Source organism: Electrona antarctica, assembly GCF_951216825.1.
Source record: "Electrona antarctica genome assembly, chromosome: 22".
NCBI classification, from domain to species: domain Eukaryota; kingdom Metazoa; phylum Chordata; class Actinopteri; order Myctophiformes; family Myctophidae; genus Electrona; species Electrona antarctica.
This window is the reverse complement of record NC_136805.1, coordinates 39716999-39729892: the sequence shown is the minus strand read 5'-3', so window position 1 is coordinate 39729892 and position 12894 is coordinate 39716999. Positions and strand designations below refer to the sequence as shown.

Sequence of the window (12894 nt, the reverse complement as noted above, 5' to 3'; positions counted from 1 at the left end):
CCACTGACACATGCCTTCTCTATTTGAGCGACCACATCAAACAAGAGGTGGACGCTGGCAAATACTGCGGCATGGTCATGCTGGACCTCCAAAAGGCTTTTGACACCGTGAACCACTCCATACTGGTTAACAAGCTAAAAGCAATTGGTTTCGATAGCACATCAGTGAGCTGGATGCAATCCTACCTGGAGGGGCGAGAACAGATGGTGGAAGTGAACGGAACACTGTCCCCCCCCCTCCCAGTGAGCTGTGGCGTTCCACAAGGAAGCATACTAGGGCCTCTACTGTTCCTAATATATGTAAACGACATGACTTCAGCTTGTGACTGCAACTTGTTCCTGTTCGCAGATGACTCAGCACTGCTGGTCTCGGACAGGGACAAACTGCAGGTTGAAAATGCCCTCAGCTCTGAACTCGGTAGAATCTGCACCTGGCTCGCTGATAACAAACTATCTTTACACCTGGGGAAAACTGAATCCATTCTCTTTGGCTCTATTAGTAATCTCAGCAAGGCAAATGGCTTCTTGGTTAGAGTGGGTGACAATGTTATCACACGTAAAGATGAAATTACCTACCTAGGTTCCATCCTGGAGGCTAATCTTTCCGGTGATAAAATGGCCACCAACGTAATCAAAAAAGTCAACCATAGAACAAGATTCCTCTACAGGATCTCCTCACTGGTCAACAAAAACACCTTGAAGACCTTAACAGGAGCCCTTGTACAGGGTTTCTTTGACTATGCATGCACCTCCTGGTACCACAGCACCTCAAAGGCCCTTAAAACCAGGCTCCAGACTTCCCAAAACAAACTGGTCAGGCTCCTACTTGACCTAGCCCCCCGAACCCACCTCACCCCTGCCCACTTCGACAGGCTGGAATGGCTTAGGGTCGACGACAGAGTACAGCATCTTGCAATGGGTCTGGTCCACAAGATTCGATACACCACCGTCTAGATACTTCCTTAATGTTAACGAAGTCCACACCCACAACACCAGAGGGAGTGCAACGAACCATGTACAACCCAGATTCGGCACAAACAAGGGACTAAATTATTTTCGCTCCTATGCCACCAAAATGTGGAACGCCCTACCAACTGTCATTAAGACATGCGAATCCCTTGACTCCTTCAAAACCGCTCTCAAAGGGCACCTACGGATGGCTGCAATTCGAAACTGGCCCCCGTAAAATCTGAATCCCCCCCCACCGCCCCCCCCCCCCCTTTTTCCCCTCACTGTATATATTTATTTTCCCTTTTTACCTCCTTTATGATGAATTCCTGTTCTGTCTATAGAAGTGTCTATTTGTACGTCTCTAAATGTTTTGATGATTTGAACATGGTGGACCCTATTGGAAACAAGTGTAATGCTTAATTGGGTCGTCCACCCACAGTTAACAGCCTTTGTATTGAGTTTGTGCTTGAAATGTACTGTAATTCTGCAAACTGTTAATAAATTCTTCAATCAATCAATCAATCAATGACAAGACTGAAGATGACAAAATGACGCATTCGTCAACTCAAGTAAATGACACTTAAATATGTGCTATTGCTAGTCATGTGTCTGTCACACGTGCGTGCGTGTGTGTGCGCACACGTGCGTGCGACACGGTAAGTAGGCATAGTTATACTTTTATATCTATCATTAGAACCTACTGTCACATATCAAAGCCAACACTTGCCACCTAGTGGCGCTTCTTTGAACTACTGAAGAATAAATGCTTTGAGATTTGTATTTCACAGTATGTAGAATGGGTCCATTTCAAATAATGCCATAGAAATACTAAAATGTATCTATATTACATACAATGTGGCATTTAATTGTTGTAAACATAATCATTATTAAAACAATAGTGCTGTATTGTAGAGCGGTGGTTCCCAAATGTCAAGAAGTATTAAACAGCTTGTGATTTAAAATCGTATGTTATGTATACACAATTGTTATGTATTCACTCGTCATGTATTCACTGACGCAACACTTTACACCACAAAGACAAATGTTATTTGAATAAATCTTTATTCAAGTAAAAGATTAAAATGAAGTAAAATATTAAAAGGATAACAATAAGTATACGAGAAGAACAGGGAAGAGAGTACGATACAAATAAAGATCTTATCCATCTCAGGGAAACATGGTGACCCTTTTAAGTGTTGGGGTTGAGAGCGGTCACTTCCGCATTCCAGGAGTGCTTGCATAAGCAGAAGTGACCACCTAGGAGAGTTAAATGAAGGGGACCCCCTACCCCAGTCACACCAAACGTTTGGTCACATTTTGTCCCAAGAAACTAAACTAAACAGTCTGGTTTGGGAGTGTTGTAACAAAGATCCAACTGTAAAATGAGGAGGAGGAGGAGTGTACCAGACTGTTTAAAGGATCTTGCTTATTTTCCCATTGGCGGAGAGTGCCAGACAGCAGAGCTGGTCCTCTTGTAGAAGCGAGGTTGTTTGGTGTGAAATATCTCTTCTAGGTTGGGAGGCTCTATGGGTCCAAACAGTGCATGCAGGTCAGGTGGGTTGAAGTATTCTTTGAGGAGTTGGTTCTGGAGCTGTGGACCTGAGAGGGAAAAACATTTTGCATTCAGTGATTGAACAAAAAAAATAGTCATCCTTGGCACTGTAGGCCTTTGGAAAAAGTCATCAAAAGTCATCCTTGGGTCTACAAGGTGTTGGCCTCACAGCAGCCAATTTTTGGTCAAATTGACATTTCTGCATAACTCTACTCTCCTAACACTGCCACTTCATTGCACCTTACTGCCCATGTCTTCAACCTATCAGAATGCTTATTACGTTCCACAATGACTTGGGCAGAAAGTGCTTTTAAGTCAACTTTGTCTGTCAAGCATTCTGATAAGCTGAGAATATAGGCAACTAGAAAAAGTGCCCCTCAGGGCACAGGTCTCCACCAGGATAGGAGCGTCATGGCGTTCATGATTTGCAGCATTTTGTACCAAACGGGCCACTCCTGAAAACTGTGGAAGCCGATTTTAGTCAATCAGAGTGGAATACGAGAACAGACCTGTCTTGATCACATGACTATAGAGATCATGTGTACCGATTAGTGTGGAATGTGAATAAAATCTGCAGGCGTGATATCAAAAAATGTGTTTTACATGTGAATGGGCTCGAGGCATGTGCAATACTGTGGCTGTCTTGGTTGGCTTTCCTTTTTTGCTTGTTTTTCTTTTTCTTTCTGTTTTGCTTCATATGGTATGGTGTGGATGATGGCATAGATGAACTGGAGGAACCCCCGTCCCCCCCCCCCGTCCCCGTCCCAATGTTTGTTTCGTCTGCCTGTAAAGTATGTCTGTAAGTAAGTAACTGTATGTGAACATTTTTAAAAACCAATACAAATATTAAAACAGAGAAAAGTGTTTTACATAAGTTCCCCGGAGCAGATCACTCAAACGTTCCCGGGACCGCATGGAGGCAGTCTCGGGACCGCTTGAAGTGTACTCCGATACAGATAGATGCAATGTGAAAGTATCAAATACAGTTGATTGAAGCGTACTCCGATACAGATCGATGCAATGTGAAAGCATTGAATACAGTTGAATGAAGTGTACTCGAGTGCGGAAGAATGTGAATCATGGCCAGCGGGGACCAGGCAATCGTATTCGGGAACAGTTTGAATCAAACTTCATTCGTACATTCCAGTGTTTGTCGACTAAAACTAAGACGAAAAATGTGTGGACAAGAGATCCTGTATAAGTCATTTTACACTTTGTTGCATGCTGAAAATAGCAGATCTACAAGCTCACAACGCGTCGAGCTGCGACACGGTGTGAGCTTGTAGATCGGCTATTTTCAGCAAGTGTAAAATCAGTCATTACGACGGCATTAAGGACCGCCAAAATACATTTTAGTCGACTAAATCAACTGTAGATTTAGTGGACTAAAATCTTACGACATTTAGTCGACTAAAACTAGACTAACACTAAAACATTCCAGGTGACTAAAATGTGACTACTAAATGAAAACTATTCAAGAGACTATGACTAAAACTTGATGCCAAAAACAACGCTGGTGCAGAAGAATGTGAATCATGGCCAGCGGGGGACCAGGCAATCGTATTCGGGAACAGTTTGAGTCAAACTTCATTCGTACCCTCGGCCCAGGACGGGATGGGTTTCCGTGGTGCCGACTCGTCGTCGGTGGAGTCGCTGCTGTTCTGGTCCATCCCGTAGTCGTCCTGGTTTGAGCTCAACGCCACCAGCTTGTTTCCACCCTTAGGAGAGATGGCGTAGGACACTGGAGAGGGGGACTGCTGCAGAAAGGGGTGCACCTCAACATCCACAGTCACATTGAGACCAGCAGCAGCCATCATCCCCTTCCCTGCTGGAGTCGTCATCACAGAACTCTACAAGAAGTAGACGGCAGGGATTAACGTTAGCTCTTACAGATCAGCATAGTTAATGCGAGGTCAGAGTCTTAACAAAAAGACAACGATCATGATCACAAAGAATATCGACGTGTATTTAACCCATTTTGACCTGGGAACGATTCTACAAATGTCTTCTAAATTCTGACAGTTTTCCGAAAAACCCCAGGTTTCTATGTTAGTCGTTCTCAAACATTTTCACGTCAAGGACCCCCAAGATTATATGTAATTGGCCGCCGACCCCCATCTGAAAATATGTAGTTCCAGGGACCCCCCCCCCCCGAAGCAAAGATTTGAGTTAAAAACGTTCGTTCTGAAAGAATATATATATTCAAAGATTTGCACTACATTTTCCCGATTTTTCAAATAGCTATAACTATTTTTCAATAGCTAAAGTATAACAATGCTCAAAACACCAAAAGGGGTTCCCGCCCTAAAATGGGTTAAACTAAGTGTGTGTGGCTCTATAGCATTTATTGATGCATTCATCATGCAGGGGTTTACCTCAACATCCACAGTCACATTGAGTCCAGCAGCAGCCATCATCCCCTTCCCTGCTGGAGTCTTCATCACAGAACTCTACAAGAGACCACAGGGACTAACGTTAGCTCTTACAGATCAGCAGTTACTGTGAGGTCAGGGTCTTACAGATCAGTTCATGAGGTCGGAATTTGGACTCGGGACTCGACTTTGACTTGAGTGCCGATTTTGATGACTTTGGACTTGCTTGATCAATTAAAAAAAAAGAGACTTGGACTCAAAAGTCGGACAATTTGTCGCAGTGAAATTTGTTCTCCGCATTTGACCCATCTCTTGGAGCGGTGAGCCGCAGCCAAGGAGCGGTGAGCTGCAGCCGTGCCGCGCTCGGGAATCATTTGATTAGACTTGTTGAGTTGACTTGGACTCGACTTGTACCTGAATGCCAAAGACTTGTGACTTGAAATTTAAGTCAAGTCTTTAAGTCACTTAATACCTTACAGCAAGACCAAATATTTAAAAAGTGTCACATAAGTGCTACATCCATCAGATCATCATTGCTATAGTGTTCAGTAACACTCAGTGTCTCAGTGTCAACACAATGGTTATTCAGAATAAAGACGCTAGAGTGCCCAGCAGATATACATTTTTTCCCCTCAATGAAAAATTCCCAAAGACGACAATGTGTTAAATGGCTCTACATGGTGATGGTAGTCATTGCTATAGTGTTCAGTAACAGTGTTAAACCTCTATATACTGTGCACATATTATTACCAACACACGCACGCACGTTATTGTATTTATATTAGTTTATTTTTGCCAGAGAACACTATACAACAGCAACACTATACAATGCTGACTGATAAAAACTAAAATGATGCCAGACAAGAGCGACAGATTGTCTGAAATAAAAGGTGACAAACCAGATAAAACACGTTTACCACACACAATGCGTCATTTAAACAAACGTAATTTGTTACAATACAAAATATTTACAAGTGTAAATGGATCTATCAAGTATTTCAAGTCTGTGCTTATTGTTATTTGATGGCCGTTCATTACAGCGAGAACTGTCGGAGGTGGGTCGCCTGCCGCTTTCTATGAACTGACCACAAAGAGCACCATAGGAAACAAAAAAAAAACGAAATCCATATAATATAAAAATCCCCATCAATCTAAGGCATGTGCAACATTATATATTTATACTTTAATTAATTAACTAACTATTCTCCTATAATATGGCACGGCATGGTCTCCAACAGAGACGAGTTAAGGCACCATGGATTACAGTGTCTGATTGTCAGTGATCCTAGTAACAAGATAGACCATGATTACCATAACAGATCTATGAAGAGGAAATCCAGGAAACCGTTTCCGATGAGGCTGTGTGTGTGTGTGTGTCAGAGGCGTATCTACTATAAGGCGAGGGCAGGCGTTCAGCCTTTGTATCCTACTCGTCTGGCAGGTATATCTCTTTGAAAACCTTTAGTGCTACGATTGTGCGCGGGGAGACGACAATTAACACATATCTTGCCTGCCCAAAACGTAATTCCTGGATACGCCACTGGTGTGTGTGTGACTGTGTGTGTGTGTGTGTCCTATAAGCCAGGGGCAGCGCTTACATAGATCCAGATTCATACCGCATATTATTGGTCATGGGGTTTTAAACCGGCAATCCACAACTTTCACAACCAACCCGAATTTCAAATCCGGGTCCCCCAGGCAGCGAGAACATAATATTCCATACAGATTGGTCAAAACAACATCTTACTCACTAAATATAAAGTTATGGATTGCAGCTTTAAGCTAAATGCGGATCCATCAGAACTCCTGACCGTTGGAAATGATAAATACGTACAAGCACTGTGGAGTTATGCCTTATTTTATACTTTAATGTGCATCGTGTCGCACACTGAAAATATCCGATCTACAAGCTGCTTGTGTCCTCGTAGATCTGCTATATGTTCTGTCAGGAATGCATTACGGGAGGACCCAAAAGCAGGCAACAGGATGCAAAGCGGACTATATTCAAAGTGTTTATTTCACTAGACCAAGATAGGGCAAAACAAAGGCACAGCAAAAACACATACACTCACTTGACAGAGGTCTATGGACCAACAAGGACACACTGCAACCAAAGGGCTTAAATAGACAGGGGTAACAGGACACAGGTGAACTCAAAATACAATCAACCACAGGATAGGCTGGGGGACTAAAAGGACACAGGTGGAAACACTGACAAAATACAAAGTAGGTTAGACAAGGTAACTAACAGTAACTAGGAAGACAGGAAACACTAGGAACAATACTACAAAATAAGAAACACAAACAGTCAGGAACACATGAGCAAAAACATACTGAAATCAGTGAAATGACAGAAATATCCAATATCAAAACTAAGGACAGTCAGAGTTCACGGTCCGAGGAGCGGATCGTGACATGTTCAGTGCACCGCACCGGCACGCCACTACAGTTAAGTATAAATAAAAGGAGTCAGTCGTACATGCCTAGTTGCTACTTTATAAGTGTGAGGAACTCTATCCTGGTTTGGGGGTCTTCTCTGAAAAAACCTAACATGGTGCTGGTCACTGTACGGGCATTGATCTCAAGATCAATGCATGGACTCTGCATGCACAAGTGCCTGCAACACAAAACACACAAGTCTTTCAACATGGGTCGCCGAGTGTTGACACGCTCATATGGGGTCAACATGTGCTTTGTGTACTGCTGCAATATTTTGAGCAGCTTTAGAACGTTTGTCACATTCCAGCTTCGACTGTACAATTTACAATTTAGGCATTTAGCAGACGCTCTTAATCCAGAGCGACTTACATTAAGCAATAACAAAAAGCATGGCATACATCACATATATAAAAAGTAGTTATCATGAATCATGCGTAAACTAAGAACGTAACAGTGGAGTATCTATGTAACCTATACATACTATACTATATAATATATTATACATGTGTACTATAAAGTGCTATGACTACATAAAATGCAATTCTAGAGCTGTCTACATAACAAGCTATAAGTCTGTTTAAAATACTATCTAAGTCTACATAATGTGCTATCTAAGGGGCTAGGCTAGGGCAAGTGCTACGGGCCATGGTGGAGTATGAAGAGGTGGGTTTTCAGACTATGGCGGAAGATTGGGAGTGAGGCTGCAGTTCTGACTGTGATGGGATGGGACTGTAAACACTGGTGCGTGTGTGTGTGTGTGTGTGTGTGTGTGTGTGTGTGTGTGTGTGTGTGTGTGCGCGTGCGCGTGCGTGCGTGCGTGCGTGCGTGCGTGCGTGCGTGCGTGCGTGTGTGTTGGACTCACTTTGCCTCTATCACCACAGCAACCCCCCTTGGCTGTAGAGCTTCTGATTCATATATTGCCGTGGCAATATCAGAAGTGAGTCGCTCTTGAACTGAAGGAGACAAGAATGTTGAGCCATCAAGACGAAACGCAATAGATGACATTTCATAGCTTCAATGAGTATGAGTACATTAATGCAATATATATATATATAACTAGTACATCTGAAGTTTTTTGGAGGAGGTCTACCTACTCTTCCACTGAGGCATTTAGGCCCCATTTACACTGGCAGACAAATCTAGCCCGAATCAGATCTGTGCCACATCAAGATTGAAATCCGATTGGTTTAAATGGTCACATGACTCATTTAAACAAATCAGATTCCAATCTGGATGTGGCACAGATCTGATTCAGGCTGGATTTGGCTGCCAGTGTAAATGGGGCCTTAGACCCTGGTTGTCATGAAGCCCCGCCCGAAGCTCATGAGACCAATATCTCCCCCCCAGTGACAAGTGGGGATTCCCTCTGTTCCCTCTGCAATATTAATACTAATACCTCAATGTCCTAATCACACATGAACTCCTAAGCATGAAGTCTATGAAACATGTAATAAAAATGTGCTTCTTACCTTGAAACCTTCGGGCGAACATCTCTACAACCCTGCAACCAGAACGAAAGAGCTAGTTAGTCCACGATCAGACATTCTGTTGATCCAAATCAGGGGTGCCCGGGCTATTAACATCTATAAATCATTCACTAAAGTGGGAAGAACTAAAGGTACACTATTCGTCGGATGTTTCCGACTTATGCCCTCCGCCAATGTCCCATAATGAACCCATGACCTCAGGGGGGTTCAGCTTGTTCCAGAAGCTGACGAAGCAGTGTGTCTTTTTACCCCCCCCCCCTTTTTTTTTTTGCATAAGAGCCCAGTGCTTTGATGTGTCTGTCTCTCTGTCTGTCTCTCTCTCTCTCTCTTTGTGGATCTAGAAATGGACAAGAAGGAGACAGACAGAGACTGTGATCACATCGGTGTGATTCCGACAGGTCCGACGGGATTTTCTCATGGCCTGACAGGCTGGTGAGAGGACGGTGATATTGGCCACAGGGCTTAGAGTTTAAGCCACCAGAGAAATGCACTGAGATAACAGAAGAACGCAGCCAGTCGGCAATAATGTCAACGTACAACCAGACATTGTGGCCACTTTCACACTTTCACAGCGAGAGAGAAAGAGGGAGACAGAGAGAGAGTGTACACGTCCATGCATCTGTGTGTGTGTGTGTGTGTGTATGTGTGTGTGTTTGTGGTTTACCTTGCCAGCTTGCTTAGTCCGACCACCCTTTTGTTTGGCAGATACCCAATATGTACCTAGAAGCGATAACAGTAGACACTCGGTCAAAGATCACACAGCATGTACCAAAGGCTCACTAATACAAAATGACATCACTGACGTCACGAATGCATCTCGGTGCGCACGAGCTACGTTAAAGCTGCATTCCGTGACTTATTTTAAAGAATGAAACGTTTTAACCAATCCGTATGTTGATACAAAATAACTGACACATCTGCAGTGGTCGCAGGTGGTCTCCCAGCTCTTCCATTAAGATAGTATACTGCAGTATACAAACACATGCACGCAGTACACACACACACACACACACACACGCACACACGCGCGCGCTCACACACACACACACACACACACACACACACACACACACACACACACACAGAGGCACACACACTTACCAGGCCATGAAATGGCACCAAGTGAGGTTCACAATAAGAGAACATATCTATGTCCTTCACTATTACCATCTCGTCATGGTCCTCGTCGAATATGGCATCATTCATGATGTCTATGGACACAAACACATAAAAAGAGAAATTAGATGCCTGGGACCCAAACTAGTGAAAATAGCACAACACGTCGTTTTGCGTTTTTCTTTAGGACATTTTTTTTTTCTCCCTGGAAATAAAAACGTCTGGGTTTCCGAGACTACTCAAGTCCTGACCCATAAAAATTGGTTTGGGAAACAGTGTGTTAGACTTGTTAATAATATGGTACAACTAGTGGATCTGCAGTGGTTGGAGGTGGTCTCACTACTCTTAAATTGAGAAATGTAGACCCTTGTTGTCAGGTATAAAACTGGTTGAGTAGCACTCCCTGAGGCTCCTTATAAGAGCAAATGATCTCCCCTGGGAAAGGGGGGGTGTTTGCCTCTACTTGAGTGGTCTCGCATACAAGAGACGGGGGGGGGGGGTTCGAATCACAGATTATTGCAGCTTTCACATTACGGTATAGTAGGCCTACTAGGCCAGGTAGGCCTACATTATTTAGATGTGGTCTAATGAGAAGCTGTTCACAGAGAGACATGAAGCAAAGAATTGATAATAATTGTGTGTTTGTGTGTGTGTGTGTGTGTGTGTGTGTGTGTGTGTGTGTGTGTGTGTGTGTGTGTGTGTGTGTGAGTGAGTGAGTGAGTCGTTCGGTCGTTCGTGAGTTCGTGAGTCGTGAGTGAGTGAGTGAGTGAGTGAATGAGAGATTTGCCATGGCCAAAATACATTAAAATCCAGTATAGACTACTAGCTTTTGTTTTTAAGTATATCTGCTTTTTGTTTTTAACTTTGGGCATGCTGTAGCTTTGTTGTTGTTGTTGTTGTTGTTGCACTCTATTATTGTGTTTCTAAAAGCTTCATGCTAGTAAGAGCTATGGGATATCCGAGTTTTCCCTGAGATAAATAAAGTAGCCTGCTATTATCTATCTATCTATCTATCTATCTATCTATTTGAAAGAGACACCTTTATTTAAGCCAATAAAGAGACATCTTTAACCATTTAAGCCCCATTTAACAATTTGGCTTTTAATTTTTTTTTAAGGGAACATTTTTAAAGTTGTATTAAACCCTTTTTTAATCGCCTATATATAATGACATGCCCACAGCAGGAATGAAAGTGGTTACAACGAGAGACCAAACACAGGAATGAAAGTGGTTAAAAGAGAGACCACAACTACAACAACAGGAATGAAAGTAGTTCAAACAAACAGACGTGTTGCAGCCTGAGCAGGACACCGAGGACAGACTTGCAGACAGTGCAGCAACCAGAGGTATAATAAGTCTTAATATTACCGTGGATGTTTTCGTGGTAGCCCTTGGTGCAGAACTGAATGGCTTCGGCTGCGCGCTTCGGCGTGTCTAACAAGCCCTGGCGGTCCGTGTCCTCGCCCAAGTCCCGCAGGATGGTGCTGAACGCCGCCTTCAGGGAGGACTGCCGCGACGCGTCCTCCGCCTCTTTGCGGGACGTCTCGTGTTTGCGCTGGAGCGCCGACTTCATCGCCTCGATGAAGTCGGCGATGAAGTCGGCGATGCCGGCGATGAAGGCAACAAAGCCGCTGCCGTTGTTGTTGCAGTGGAACTCCGCCACTATGTCCTTGCCATTGCAGTGGCCGTTCATGTTTCTTTTTGGTCGGGAGGTAATGGGTCTATGTAAATAATGTAGTATTTTTTTTGTAATGGTGATGAATAGATGTTGGAGCGGCTGTGGCTAGTAGTGTTCCATCTCTTAAGCACGCAGGCTTTTATATTGCCTGCACTTCTACAGGCAGGCGTGTCCACTGTGTTCGTAGTACCGCCCTATTTGCATAACTTCCCAATTCGTCACAACCGTGATGACCAAAGCAAAACACTCGTCACCAATGAGTTAAAGCTACAATCCGTATGTTATTTAAAACGTTATTTTAACAATCTACAGATTGTTAAAATAGATAGGCCTATGGCAGGTTTCAGGTAACTTTATCTGAAGTTATCTGCATTGCAGAGTGGAGTGGAGACCCATGTGGGTTTAGGACAGCAGGTCACTGGACACTTATACAGTAGGCTACAACTATACTGGTTGACAGTATAGTATAGTATAGTATAGTATAGTATAGTATAGTATAGTATAGTATAGTATAGTATAGTATAGTATAGTATAGTATTGTTGACAGTAGCCTATTGCCTAACTGAAGCTCAGTCATAAGTTGGTAAAAAATAAAAAAGAGTAACATTTCCAAATTCATACACAATTAACGCTTAATTTATGATTTACTAGTATAAATCAATGTATCATGAATTCATAATTCAAATTGCTGTTAATTAATGGTCCTTTAATGGTAAAGTGAAGTAATTTATGGTTTAAAAAAAAAAAACTATCACATGCCAGGGGGAACTTCAGTTTTCAGCTGCACCCAACCCAGCTCAGAGGCAGTTTTAGGGGGTTAAGTGTCTTGCCCAGGCCAGGGCCACTTTGACACATTGCTGAGAGTTGAAATCCCCGTACCTGGGACCTCTGGAGTCCTATAGGTGGGATGTGACCTGACCACCACAACTTACTACTACTACTACTACTACTACTACTACGTGCCTATGAGCACTCATCCTATTCCTGGGCATAGAAGCCACTGAAAAAAGCAGATCTACAAATCCACCACGTGTGAAACGAATGATAGGCTATATTAACTTTGGTTAAGTCGTAGTGACGTTACCATTAATTAACAGGAACTATTGATACATTCATGATTCATTCGTGTATGAATTTGCTCCTTATGAGGAAGTGTTGCTTCTGGGGATATTTAAGTGGTAGAAATGTGGCTTCTACACGGGGACCCGGGTTCGAATGCCGGTTAGCAGCCAGTAGGAACATACAAAGTTACTTTTTATAGTTTTAGTCAGGACTGGTGAGATGCCCCTGGGACATCTCA

The 12894-nt window shown here is 43.1% G+C and overlaps 1 protein-coding gene across 1 annotated transcript in view; it reads right to left on the bottom strand.

Moving 5' to 3' along the window:
* Positions 1-2015: 2015 nt before the first annotated feature.
* The window catches only part of LOC306915139 (uncharacterized protein), a 37765-nt gene continuing 26886 nt past the window's right edge, over positions 2016-12894 (bottom strand). Inside the window, exons 20-25 of the mRNA XM_079492388.1 lie at positions 11285-11613; positions 9902-10011; positions 6947-6985; positions 4878-4952; positions 4100-4352; positions 2016-2549 (exon numbers count right to left, since the gene is read on the bottom strand). Coding sequence (XP_079348514.1) covers positions 2377-2549; positions 4100-4352; positions 4878-4952; positions 6947-6985; positions 9902-10011; positions 11285-11613 — 979 coding nt within the window. The 3' untranslated portion in view covers positions 2016-2376. The remainder of the gene's footprint in view (positions 2550-4099; positions 4353-4877; positions 4953-6946; positions 6986-9901; positions 10012-11284; positions 11614-12894) is intronic.